The 13823-nt window shown below is 33.3% G+C and overlaps 2 protein-coding genes across 2 annotated transcripts; one reads left to right on the forward strand and one right to left on the reverse strand.

Moving 5' to 3' along the window:
• Window positions 1-386: 386 nt before the first annotated feature.
• LOC25499258 (actin-depolymerizing factor) lies at window positions 387-7432 on the reverse strand. The gene is made up of 3 exons (XM_013594440.3): window positions 7267-7432; window positions 6808-7073; window positions 387-817 (listed from the first exon to the last, which is right to left on the reverse strand). The coding sequence occupies exons 1-3, from the start codon at window positions 7288-7290 to the stop codon at window positions 667-669; spliced, it is 441 nt and encodes a 146-aa protein (XP_013449894.1). The 5' UTR covers window positions 7291-7432; the 3' UTR covers window positions 387-666.
• A 1762-nt stretch (window positions 7433-9194) lies between these two features.
• LOC25499259 (protein root UVB sensitive 2, chloroplastic) lies at window positions 9195-13591 on the forward strand. Its single transcript, XM_013594441.3, has 9 exons — window positions 9195-9445; window positions 9530-9618; window positions 9815-9899; window positions 10883-10942; window positions 11036-11129; window positions 11249-11346; window positions 11554-11733; window positions 12820-12942; window positions 13047-13591. The coding sequence occupies exons 1-9, from the start codon at window positions 9353-9355 to the stop codon at window positions 13470-13472; spliced, it is 1248 nt and encodes a 415-aa protein (XP_013449895.1). The 5' UTR covers window positions 9195-9352; the 3' UTR covers window positions 13473-13591.
• Window positions 13592-13823: the final 232 nt, after the last annotated feature.

The following is a 13823-nucleotide window of genomic DNA, read 5'->3' on the forward strand; positions in this document are numbered from 1 at the left end:
AACTTCTGTCTTCAATTTGTGGTCCATTCAGAATTAAAATATTCTTTGAGAGAATGTTTTGAACCATTCTTTAAATCATCGAAAGTCTTATTTATTTTTTATTATATGTGAATTAAGTATTAGGCATTTGTATTCTTTTAATTGAAAATTCCATGATAGTACACCAACTTCTAATTGTGCCTCATCATTTCTTTGGCACTTGTCTCGCATAATCTTTTTTTTATTTAGCATTTAGAAAGGGTATAAACAAGAACCACTGAATAATTCTTATTACTAATCATGACATGGTTGTAGTTTGCTCACTTATGCTCTAATGGATAGTCATTAGTTGCTCGATGGTCATTAGTTGGATACAATCAATACTCAACGACAATCATTATAAGTTAGACTTTCAAAAGTGACAATTGATAAATTCAAGTTTTAAAACTTTCAACAGATACCAAGACATAAGTCATCAGATTAATAACAAAGGATTTTAGTATTCAAGACACCTTGATCCATAAAATCATATGCTCATACAATACATTCAAGCAGACTGGAATTTACATCAGTAGCTGCTAAAAGCTTAATCCCGTCATCAGCCTCCAGAATCCAGATTGTAACTGATAAAACTAGGAGTAATTCATAGTAGATTTTGATGAAAGCGTCAATGACTTCATTGACATATCAGTGTGCTCGGTCCCTCAGCACTTCAAGATCCATTTCTGTGGGGTCGGTAGCCTGGATTTCATAATGGACACCATCTAGCTCGCGTCTAAACCTTTCTTTAGTTGTGGCATAGAGCATCTTGGCACGGATTCGAGACGTTGAAGGAGACCTAATCAATAACAAGCAATGAATAACTAAAAATGATATCTGATATCTCAGCGGTAGAATCATAGAGAAAGTAAAATAATTGTCCAACTTAAACTTCTCCTTCACAAGAACAAGAGGTGAAAGACATCTCGGAGTAAGACATTAAGGTGAAAATTCATATAAATGATAGGGAAATAATTAAAAATGTTATTAGGAAGTGGCAGCAGCAAAGATGTCCCTCAAACATGATATCGATAATTATTGATCAGAGTAGTCTTTTTGTGGACCATCAGATCGAAAATTGTGCTGGCCAGAGTACTAAATCAATTCAACAAGAAAAAACATCTTATCATCCATATTTATTTGTACAAAATTTTCTGAGAAGCAAGGTAGTTATGAAAGCTTGACTAACCATTCTAGTTGATGAATTAAATATGAACAATGACAAAGACACTACCACTTCCTTTGAGAACCCATCATCGGTCCTATGTAAGGTCCTAAGCCAACACGACCTGGCCAACCCAAGTGGGTTAATGCTCATGAAAAGTTGATGTCTCGCTCTCACAGCAACAACCAGATTGGAAATGGGGTTGTTTGAAGCCCGGGGGTAATTTGGGCTGCATATAATGATGACTTTTTGGTGGCTGTGTCACATTTTCTTTGTTGCGGTATTGTATTGGATCGAAAGGGTGATATATAAAATTGCGCAAATTATAGGGGAATTAAGCTAATGAGTCATACCATGAAGTTATGGAAAAGGGTGATCGAAAGAAGACTAAGAAAGGAGACTCGAGTTACGGATAACCAATTCGGTTTTATGCCTGGGAGGTCAACTATGGAAGCAATCTACTTACTTCGACGCACAATGGAGCGATATCGGACGGATAAAAAAGACTTGCACTTAGTTTTCATTAATTTGGAAAAGGTGTATGATAGAGTACCGAGAGAGATTTTGTGGAAAGCCTTGGAGAACAAAGGGGTTAGAATTGCACCAAGGGTCAACCCTAAGTCCTTATCTTTTTGCCTTAGTGTGAGGACGCAGGATGGGACTACCGAAGATTTTCCCATAACAATAGGATTGCACCAAGGGTCAACCCTAAGTCCTTATCTTTTTGCTTTAGTTTTGGATGTATTGACGGAACACATCCAAGAGTTAGCACCGAGATGTATTCATTTTGCAGATGATGTAGTCTTGGTTGGTTAGTCGAGGGAGGAAGTGAACGGGAGGCTAGAGACTTGGAGGCAAGCCTTCGAAGTGTATGGATTCCGCTTGAGTAGTGTAACGCCTTTTTTGAATTATTTGTTTTATTTAATTGTTTAATTGAGTCTAAAATTTATTAAGAAGAGTTTAGAATATATTATATGATTATATGATTTATTAGGTAGCTTATTATATTATTTAATAGAATAAGATTTGAAAATAAAATAATATTGAGTTTAAGGGTTGTTATGAGATATGAGAGTTTTGGGGAGAAAGAGAAATAAGATAAAATAGAATAAAGGGTTATAAATAGGAGAAACCTAGATTAGAAAGAAAAAAAAAAACATAACGTACGATCAATTTTAGAGAAAATGGAGAAAAAGCCAAGAGAAGGGAGAAAGACCTAGAAAGCGGCGATTTTGAGTTATAAGGTAGGGGTGAGACTAACATTAATAATCTTGAGTCTATGATTCTGAAAATTGTATTTAACAAGTTGTAGGTTTAGTTTTTGAGAATTTCAGAATTAGGGTTAAGAGTGATGATTGTGATGATTTTGAATGAAAGTGAAGTTGAATAATATAGGTTGCTTTTTCTGATTTTTCTTTTCATCTCTGCCCCAAATTTGAAATGAAATCTGGTATTGATAGGTCCAGAATTGGTCTTAGGTGTAAACTCGAAAGTTGTAGGTATGGATGTTAGCTTTCTAATGCCGTTGGTTTGACGTCAAAAAGATTTATAGAACTTGAGTTATGGTCAAATTACTGCACGTAGGTCACAGTGAATTTTTATTAATTTCAGCACAACTTTGTCCGAATTTGAAATAAAAACTGGTATTGATTGGTACAGAATTGGTCTTAGCTGTAAACACGAAAATTGTAGGTATGGATGTTAGCTTTCTAATGCCGTTGGGTTGACTTCAAAAGGATTTATAGAACTTGAGTTATTGTCAAATTACTGCACATAGGTCATAGTGAATTTTTGAATATGATTGATGAATTAGTATATGTATGTATATGTTTGTGAATACTATATTGTTCATGATTGATGAAGTGTTATATGAATGTATATGTTTATGAGTATGATGTTGTTTATGATTGATGAATTAGTATATGTATGTATATGTTGCGAATACGATATTGTCCATGATTGATGAAGTGTTATATGTATATATGATGTTTAAGTTGATGTTGATTATCATTTGATGTTGTTATATCTAGAGATGTTTTTATGAAAGAAATAATGTTGTATAATGGGTCTAACGAGTTGTTGTGAGTTGATCCTTGGGATAGTTATGAATATTATTTATAATATTAATGATGATCTGCGAAGCTGATTTATGATGATTTGACGTTGTTATACTGTGATATAATTGTATATGCATTAATTGAATTATTTGTGAATAATTGAGATGTTGATTGACTTGCATTTGATATTATTATGTCATGCTGTTTTTATATACTGCTGTGTCGTTGTTGTTATTTAACTAAGCTGCATGAGTCGGTTTAAGTTGATTAAGATGGTGAAGTTCCAAATTATTGGATTATATAAGAGGTTGTCGATTTAAGATGTTTAAGAAGTCGAGTCCATGCATTAGCATTTCAGCGATAGGGGCTTGATGCCCTGGAGTATATTAATGCTCAAATAGCGATAGGGGCTTGATGCACTGGAGTATATTAATACTCAAATAGCGATGGGGGCTTGATGCTCTGTATTGGTACCACATGCATATAAGAAGTCTAAGTTGCATAGTCAAGTTGGAGTTGCATTTGTCGAGTCAAAGATGTTTAAGTTGTCAAGTTGTTGAAGCTGTGATTCTTTATATGAATTATTAAAGATGTGATATATGATATATTAATGTCTATGATGAATATTATGATGATTTTATGTTGTTAAATATAATTGTTGAATTATATGCTTAATATTATTGTTTTGTGAAATCTCACCCCTTCTGTTGCCCACCATGGGTAACTTGCAGGTAACCAAGAATAGTTGATGTCGTGTGAGGTTTCTCTCTCGTGTGTCTTAGGTGCTCTGATACGTAACGGGATGGAAACTTTGTTATTGCTTTTCTATTCCTTACGTATTGTTTTTGAAGATTTATGACTATGTTTTTAGATTGGATTTTTATGAGACAATTATGAAGAGGCCTTCGTGCCAAAGACTGTTTTAGTTATTGAATAAATTCCGCTGCGAAGTATTAAAGATTTTGTTATCGAATTTTAAAGGATAAATAGTTATTTATTCAGTTTATGATTTTAAGAAAAGAATGTGACATTCCGTTTATGTTGAAATACTCTGATTATTTTTATGAAATTTTTTAAGTTGGGAAAACGGGGTGTTACAAGTAGAAGCAAGACGAAGTATATGGAATGTAACTTCAGCGGAAGGAGAAGTAGGTCTACCTTGGAGGTGAAAGTTAGAGATCATATCATACCCCAAGTTACACGGTTTAAATATCTTGGGTCCTTCATACAAAATGACGAAGAAATAGAAGCAGATGTAAGTCATCGTATTCAAGCTGGGTGGTTGAAATGGAGAAGAGCCTCAGGTGTTTTGTGTGATAAGAAAGTACCACTTAAGTTGAAAGGAAAGTTCTATCAGACAGCAGTCAGACCGGCGTTGTTGTATGGTACAGAGTGTTGGACGGTTAAGAGTCAACATGAGAATCAAGTAAGTGTAGCAGAGATGAGGATGTTGCGTTGGATGAGTGGTAAGACTAGACAGGATAGGATTAGGAATGACACCATTAGAGAGAGAGTGGAGGTAGCACCTATAGTAGAAAAGTTGGTAGAAAATAGGCTTAGATGGTTTGAGCATGTAGAGAGAAGACCCGTAGATGCCGTGGTAAGAAGAGTAGATCAAATGGAGGATAATCAAGTTAAAAGAGGTAGAGGAAGACCTAGGAAAACTATTAGAGAAACCATTAGAAAGGATTTAGAGGTCAATGAGTTGGATCCAAATTTGGTGTATGATTGAACACTATGGCGTCATTTGATCCATGTAGCCGACCCACTTAGTGGGATAAGGCTTGGTTGTTGTTGTTGTTGTTGTTGTTGGTATTGTATTGGATCCTTTCCTTTTAAGTTTTTGGATGTTCTGATGGGGAAAATCCAAGAAGGTTTGAGACTTGGAAACCAGTGTTTGGTAAAACTAGAAAACATCTTTTATTATGGAAAGGTAAACATCTACCATTGTATGTATTCTCTTTCTTTAAAGCTCCAAAGAGAGTAATGAAGGACTTAATCAGATTCAGAGGATTGTTTTATGGGGGATTTAGCCGATCGGAGGGAAATTGCTTTGGTTAATGGGGAGAATGTGTGTCTTCCATAGAATTAAGGAGGTTTGGGGGTAAAAAGTTTGGAGTTATTTCATAAATCGATTTTAGATAAATGGATTTAGAGATGCTTGGTGGACAAGGAGGCTTTATGGCATGGGTTATTGTCTTTCAAGTATGGTGATTTGGACAAAGCACTTCTCGTTGATACTTCTTTGGTTGGAAGTGGCAGCTCTTTGTGGTGGAGAAATCTGACATTGTTAGGTGTTGGAAATAATTCAAGTTTGTGGAGGTTCTTTGAAAAGGGGTTAGCAGAAGGTTGAGGGGTGGTTTAGAGATTTCTTTAAGCAATGATAAATGGTGCGGTATTTCCTTACCGAGGAATTTGTTTCCACGTTAGGTTTGTGTGAACAAATATGGGTGTGTAGCCAAAATGGATCGCTGATTAGATGATGTTTGGGTGTGGAATTGGCAATAAAAGAGATAGTGGCGTAAATCTTTGTTTGCTTAGGAAGAAGAATTGTTAGGGGAATGATGTTTAAATAGCTTGGAGGGATTTGCAGTCGAGTCTTTTTATTCACATTTGAACTATTTAAGAGATTCATTGTCTTCAAATAAGGCATTTCAGATATTGTGGTTATGTGATATGCAGTCTAAGATTCAGGTTTTTGTGTGGAGGCTCCTACAAGGTTATTTGCCAAATAGAGATTAATTGAGTAAGAGGGGTAATTTCTAATCCTTATGGTTTTCATCTCTTTTTTTCTTTCCCCTTTGTTCATAGCGTCCGGTCCGTTGGTTGGGTTTTCAAGTCACTTTTCACAGCGATGATACTAAACATTTTTTGCAACATGGGAGTTTTTTAGAGGAAATCATTTGAGCAAAGGTATAACATTTGGTATGGCTGGTTGTAGTTTGGTCAGTGTGGCTGTTAAATTCTATTCTCTTTCAGGATGGGTTGGCGGATTGTAATGCCTTGGTGGCCAAAATACAGGCTGCGTCTTGGAGTTTGTTTATACGAAGAGTGGGTGGGTGGAAAAGTTAGGTCATCTTATTGTGATTGGTGTGTGTCCTTTGGGTTGTTTTGGTTACTTGCAATGTGAGCTTTCATTGTATTGTGAACTGGAGTACCCCTTGTACTCAGTTGCAATAATATTCCATTTGATTATAAAAAAATATAAACTGAAAAACTACATTCTACAATATTTAGTAAAATAAATAAACAGTCAATACTGTATCTAAACAATAAGACAATAAATTTAGCCCAAGACAATGAAACAATAGACATATAACTTGATAATCAGAGAACACACAAAAAACGACTCTTTTGACAAACACAAATTAATTGCATAGCATGGTTATCTTGAAACCGCGAAAGATATGTTGATTGCACAAATCATAATATCATATGTGCAAAAGAAAATGCATAAGAGATGCCTTGTCTTCCAAACATCGCAGATTGCAGACAAAGTTAATAGTATAATTTTGCATGATTAATAATTAATTACATAAAGAGACGAGACGGAAGGGAAAAACTAACCATGCAATGAAGAAGATTTTGCTCTTTTGACAATTCTCAGCAGTGACAAAATCGAAGTCAAAAACAGCATATCTGCAATCATTATCAGGCAAAGACGCAGCAAAATCGTCATAACTCTCAGCAGGACCACCAGTCTTCTCAACCACAACCTCCCTTTTCTTTTCATCAACCTTAAAGATGACATAACGATGGACCTTCTTTTGCTTCAATTCCATGAAGGTGTTTTTGCTGTTATCATCAACACCCATGCCAGATGAAGCATTTGGCTGTAATATGTTGTAATTCAAACTTATCAACTTGGTTTTTACTTTGAATGCACACACAATTACAAAAATATATTCACAATCCAAAAGTTATCTTACTGAAATCATGCTTGAAATATGAAAAGAAAAATCATATAAATTAATCTCAAAGAAAAATAAAGAAAATAAATTAGTAGTATATGGTGTTGAAGGTTACCCGGCTGAGACCTCTGAAAGACATGGAAAATGGTGAATTTGAGGATTATGGAAAATGGGATGTAACTAGTATAGACACATTGGATTGGATTGGTTTGGTTTTATAAATTAAAAGAGTTCAGAAAAAAAAATAAAATGAACAGAGTGGGGCGGTGCGTTGAGGCAACGCTAACTAGAACAGAATTGAATTGAGGAGCCATCACACACAAAAATAAAAGATTCTCCACCACCCATGGACCCCACTATTTTCACTGTTTGCTTTATCACTCCACAATTCACATCAATTCGCCGCATATGCCCACACCAGTACACGTTTGGGATAAGTTGCTTAGGTTTTGAAATTAAAATTATTTAAAGAAACATGTGATTTGGTTTGATTGGATTGCGTTTTAAAGTAAAATCTTAATTAAACTCTGGATTGGTTAGTGTGATTTTTTAGAGACAATATTTTTTTTTTCAAAACATTAAAGTCAAATTAAAAAGTACATTATATTTTTTAGTAATGTTTTAAATTTCATTCAATATTTTCTTAAAAAAATAATTCAACATTACAATTTGATTTTTATCTAACAATGATCGGAGTACATAGATCAAATTGAAAATGTGAACAAAAAGTACCCTTATTTTGTAAAAGACTAAGATTTTATCTTTTTTTTTTAAACGTTCAAGTAACACAAATATATTTTTGAAATAAAAAGCAAATAAAATTTAACAAGAGAAAAAAAATGATAAAAGTACTCTTATTTTGCATAAGACTAAGTTTTCATTGAGTTTCTACGAGTATTTATCTAGGTGGCATATATGTTTAATTATTGTTTTTCTTATGTTGCGGTTTGATTTGGTTTGGTTCAATGATAAAATAAAAATTGCAAACCGAACCAAACTACGCGGTAGAGTAAAAAAATAATTTAAATACATCTTAACTAAATGCGGTTTTGATTTGAGTTGGTTAAGTTTGCCGTTTTTCTATTGATTTGGTTTGGAATACCTCTACACGCCACACCTTCTCATGTGTCACATTAACTTACATAAATTAAAGGGTCTTGCTAACAAGTGCTTATGCTTTTTTTTTCAAGTAATTTAGTGGCTGTAAATTCATCTTTTTATGGTGAATAAATATTTTTCGCACATGTTAAAGAAACCATAAGTAGTAATTTTTCATTTGAAACTACAATTTTTAAACTTTTAAAAAGTATAATTTGTCATTTTTAACCACTTTTTAACACAATATTTTTATTGTTGTTCTTTTAACTAATCCCCCAAGAGCCCTCTCTATCATTTCCCTTAAAAAGGGCCGTGCTAACATATCAAACATATCATCTATGTGCCCTTGGATTTCTTTGGATAGTAAGTATTTGATAAAAAATAATTATTATTAAAAGTTTGAGAAAAAAGCCTGATACAATTTTTAATAACACAACTTTATCTTTGATAGCTTAACATGTGTAGATGTGTTAACATTTTCCTTTGAAAAATATGAATACAAAACAATAGACAATAGATAATTTATTTTTCCTAGCTTAATCATAAATAGTTTATTTTTCCTAATTTAATCAAAAAAATTGAGTTCAAATTCATTCATGAAATTGCAGTCATGTTAAATCTCTTGATGAGACCATTTTGTCATCATTGCAGTTTAATTTGTTCGAAAAATCTCTGCAATTATACGCATAAATACCTTAGTCATAAAAAATATATAAATATAAAGAAGATGGTATGTAGATTATGATATGATAAATATTGAGTTATCATTTCCACCGTCATTTAACAACAACTAATCCGTATCAAAAAACTTATGGAGCATACTCCCATCAAACGATTATGAATATTTTAAAAAGTATGTGACTCTTCTAATTTTATTCAAATTAGGCCTTCCAAAAAAATTAGAGAGTGTTCTACAAAAATTTAAAGATTAATTTGGTTTAGTCTAAAATATTTATTCTCCGACCTCTCTCTCCACGATGTTACTCTGTGGATGCAGACAGGGTTCAAATCTGAGCACCAAACTAAACCCATTGAGTTCTCATATCATATCATATCATGTAATTTGACTTGAAAGCAACAAACACGACATTGAAAGTATCGAAATGGAGAAAAACGAAGAAAATCCTCTCTTCTGGTACGAAACTTCCAACTCCGTTTCTTGCCGTCATCAATTTCAACCCGACGGTCAACTCTCCGTACGTCCTTTCTTCCCTAATCTCAATTCAACACTCGCTCAATGCTCTTAACTTAACCGTTTTCTATATTATCTTTCTCTATAGGTAACTCTTGTTGATGATTTTAGACCTTTATATCAAAAGCTTGCTTGTTCTTTCATGAACAAATTCTTCCCCTCAGGATATCCTTACAGGTTCATTCATTTTTCCCCATTCCTCAATTAACTTCTTTCTATAAACAACTTAATTAAGCTTTTATCTTATAAGTGCTTATGTATGTATGTAGATAAGCTCAATTAAGTCAATTCAAACAATCCCGTAGTGACGGCTTTGTTTAGAGTTTAGATAAGGTTGTTCAATTACTCAAATTTCTAGCGTTTTCCTTTGTAGTGTGAATGAAGGTTATCTTAGATACACGCAGTTTCGAGCAGTACAACATGTTACCAGTGCTGCATTGTCAGTCTTATCTACTCAGGTGCTCTTTCTCATAACTTGCAATTTCATAAATTTTGGTGAACTGTGTAAATTAAGAATCGGAAGACTTATCAGAATCTTATTATGAATTGTAAGAGATATTAATATTAAAAAAATTTAATTTTTATATAAAAACAAGTGAGAGAACAAAATTATAAGCTGATATTTGATATATAAACCTCAAAATAATTCAAATCATACATAAGTTCATTAATAAAGGAAAAGTAAGTGGCCGACTGAACTAATTTAGGTGGTGATTCATTAGATAATTAATCGAGATTCATCATAGTGAATATGGATTCATTATAATGAATTGGGATTCTAAATGAGATTCATAACGAAAATAGATAGAAATTCATATCAATTGCGTTCAGTTTTGTATCGAATTGAGATATGAATCACATGTATCTATGAAGCACGGACATGATACGTATCCGATACGACGATATGTCAGACATTGAAAAACATAGGATACAATATGTTTAAGATACATATATAAAAATTAAAATAAAGTTGTAAACATTAGTTAAAAAATTTAAACTAAAATCAGAACACAAACTCAAGAGAATTGGTGAATTTCATACTAAACTCAAAACTCTGTCTAATTATAATAAATTGGAATTGCAAATCATTGTCTTACATAAACCAAACTCCGAAGAAGTCAGAGCACAATCTTGAAAAATAAACAAATCTTGAAAAATGCTAATAAATTAAATGGGTGCATTAACATTTACATGCATCAATTAAAGTAGAGAGAGGAGGTAATTAAAGTTAGAGAATAGCAATTAAAGAAGAGTATTTACCTATCTGCTTGATACATTTATTTGCTAGTTGTGAGAATGGATTTACATAAAATTATCGTGTATTATGCTTACATTTTATTCAAAGAATAGTATTTACCTATCTGCTTGATACATTTATTTGCTAGTTGTGAGAATGGATTTACATAAAATTATCGTGTATTAACTGGGTGTTCTTGTGTAGTCACTGCTAATTGCTGCAGGGTTGAGGCCCACCCCTGCACAAGCAACTGCTGTTAGCTGGGTAATTTGATACTAATCTGCTATTGCCAATTTCTCATTCTAGTAATATTATCATGTATTTAATGCATACCCTGTTTGTGTTGCATGCATCCAGATTTTGAAGGATGGAATGCAACATGTAGGGAAGCTAATATGTAGCAATTGGGGCGCAAGAATGGATTCTGACCCTAAACGATGGAGGTTACTAGGTTTGCCAATTTAGCTTGTGACTTTTCTTCTCATCTCACCCCTTTCTCCCCTTGTTATTTTAGTAATAACTTGCTTAATTTACAAGTTGTCTGACTGTTATTAACTTTACATTTTGCAGCCGATGTGCTTTACGATGTAGGCATGGGCTTGGAAGTGCTTTCTCCGTTATGCCCACATCTTTTTCTTGAAATGGCAGGCCTAGGAAATTTTGCTAAGGTTTATTTTTTTATCGAGTTCTTCGATAAGTTATTGTACGTTATGGCATTTGCTGCAATTTAGAGTTGATTCATTGATAATGGTTTATTAAAGACTATATTTCATGATTAAGAACTTTAGTATCCTATTCTAGATTTATAGTGAATTTATAAAATTAAATTAAATTTTTAGCTATTAACTTTTTTACTGTTATTATGGAGTTAACAGGGGATGGCTGTTGTTGCAGCTAGAGCAACACGATTGCCTATATATTCTTCATTTGCTAAAGAAGGAAATCTCAGCGACCTATTTGCTAAAGGAGAGGCTTTTTCAACTCTCTGTAATGTTGTGGGAATTGGAGTTGGGATTCGATTAGCATCTACTGTCTGTTCATCAATGCAGGGAAAGGTATAGATACTTTTTTTTTGTTTGTTCTTTGGCTTTAGTGTTAGATTTAATTTTCAACTTGTATTGTACAATTAGTTTGAGGTTTAGAAGATTATACATTTTATTGAAACTTTTCAAAGTTGGTTTACAATGCTTCGTACCAATTTACCCAGAAAAAGAAGTAAAATATATTTTTAATTCAATTTCTAGATGAAAACGGATAGCAACAGGGGAACAAATTTTTCATGTGAAATTGGACTTAGGACAGAGCTCAAGATTCGAGCTTCATGATTAAGTTCTTAACTTGAAATATTTGTTTAGCTCAGTTTATTGGTTCTTGGGCTCCTACCCTTTCTTCAAATAACCCCCACTCAACTCTTTCTCTGTGTCATTTAAACCCTTCAACTTTGGTTTGACTTGAAAAATGTTAGCTGTAGCAATTTAACATTTTCTCCACCCTTAAAATTGTTTTTCTTTCAAGAGGGTAATGTCTAAAATTAACTGTAACTTTAAGGTGGTATGTTGAAAAAATGTTGAATCCCAGCAATGTGTAACTGTTGTTGAAATTAATTGAAAAGTTAAGGTTTTAAGTTTAACAAAATATTGTGGTGGATGTGAAGTGCCCAAAAATGAGATGTCTTCTGTTAGAATTATGTGTTATGGTGGCAAGATTATAAATCAAATGTTGCTTACGGAGTCATGCACAAGAGCATATAAGTCATATATATACTTCATTTGCAATGAGCCCATTACTTAAAATGTGAAAGGAAAAATTTCATTTTTCACTTATTTTCTCTCTAGAGATGTAACTAATCATGCAGCATGTCTTAGTGAAAAATATACATTTTATTGATGATTCACAATTGTTGCGTGAAGCCTTTTTTGTCATTCTCTGTGTGTCCTTTCTCCTTTCAGATTTCATTCGGTGGTTTTATATTATTACAGTGTTTATTTGCTATCAGAACCATTACTCAAAATATGAAAGGAAGCAAATATTATCTTCTAGCTTACTCTCTCGAGATATAATTAATCATGTTACAGAACTCAATGCTAAACATATACTGTATCGATGATTCCAACTGATTCATTATGAAACATTTATGTCAGTTGGTTGTGTGTCCGCTCCTTTCGATTATACATATATACTGCGTGTCTGAAGAGATGAGAGCAACTCCTATCAATACTTTGAATCCACGGAGAACTGCAATGGTCGTGACTGATTTTCTCAAGGTGTGATTCCGATTATTATAGTAAATGAAAACTCGCTTCTTTTTTCCTTCCTTTATTTGGAAAAGGTAAAATGGTGTTTGACTGTTAATTGCATTCTGAAACAGGCAGGAATTGTATCAAGCCCTGCTGACCTAAGATATAAAGAAGATCTGCTTTTTCCTGTGAGAGTCAAAGAAGATGCTGGAAATGTAAGAGTTGGCAAGGCTTTACACGAGGTTATTAAGCCTTCCAAGCTTACTGAATTAAAACAGTTATTCCCTAAGGAGAAGTTTCTTTTAAATCGTGGGGGTAAATGCATTGACATGGTATTGAAGCAAGATGCTAGTGGCGAAGATGCATTGAGAGGGTGGCTAGTTGCTGCATTTGCTGCGCAAATTGAGAGTTCTTCCCATGAGCTTAGTGCTAGTGTTCTGCAAGAGGCCTATGAGAAAATGAATGGAGTCTTTCCTGTATTTTTAAAAGAATTACAGAACAAAGGGTGGCACACTGATCGCTTTCTGGATGGAACTGGGAGCCGCTTCGCATTCTAGTGTTTTTATGAAAATCTCATATTGGTTTCAGTAGGATTTCGCTCATTATTTGAGAGATTTTGATGTACTATGGGTTGAGTAAAATTCAATGGTTCATATTATTACCTTTATTAACTGTACATTTAACTATTTTTTAAAGTAGTATTAGATGTACTGAAAAAAATATTAGATTAAAATCAACATTGCTCTGCACAAACTGATATAAAATTTCATTGCTCAGCTAGTTCTGCTCACATAGTTTATTGGGTTCTATTTTAATTTCAATTTATAAGAGTGTTGTAGAAAATGTGTTACATATTGTGATGTTAGTACTCTTTAGTCTCTACGGTGAACAATATTAGCGGAAACATA

The sequence above is a fragment of the Medicago truncatula genome, chromosome 7 (genome assembly GCF_003473485.1).
Source record: "Medicago truncatula cultivar Jemalong A17 chromosome 7, MtrunA17r5.0-ANR, whole genome shotgun sequence".
Classification (NCBI taxonomy): domain Eukaryota; kingdom Viridiplantae; phylum Streptophyta; class Magnoliopsida; order Fabales; family Fabaceae; genus Medicago; species Medicago truncatula.

What these genes read in the sequence shown, in the direction of transcription:
- LOC25499258 (XM_013594440.3), bottom strand. Translation starts at nt 7,290, where the DNA reads ATGTCTTTCAGAGGTCTCAGCCGG. An exon ending in CTTTCAGAGGTCTCAGCCGG is followed by an intron (nt 7,074 to 7,266) that starts GTAACCTTCAAC and finishes AACATATTACAG; the next exon opens with CCAAATGCTTCATCTGGCAT. An exon ending in AAAATCTTCTTCATTGCATG is followed by an intron (nt 818 to 6,807) that starts GTTAGTTTTTCC and finishes GTTATTGATTAG; the next exon opens with GTCTCCTTCAACGTCTCGAA.
- LOC25499259 (XM_013594441.3), top strand. Translation starts at nt 9,353, where the DNA reads ATGGAGAAAAACGAAGAAAATCCTCTCTTCTGGTACGAAACTTCCAAC. An exon ending in CCCTCAGGATATCCTTACAG is followed by an intron (nt 9,619 to 9,814) that starts GTTCATTCATTT and finishes TTTCCTTTGTAG; the next exon opens with TGTGAATGAAGGTTATCTTA. An exon ending in TCGTGACTGATTTTCTCAAG is followed by an intron (nt 12,943 to 13,046) that starts GTGTGATTCCGA and finishes ATTCTGAAACAG; the next exon opens with GCAGGAATTGTATCAAGCCC.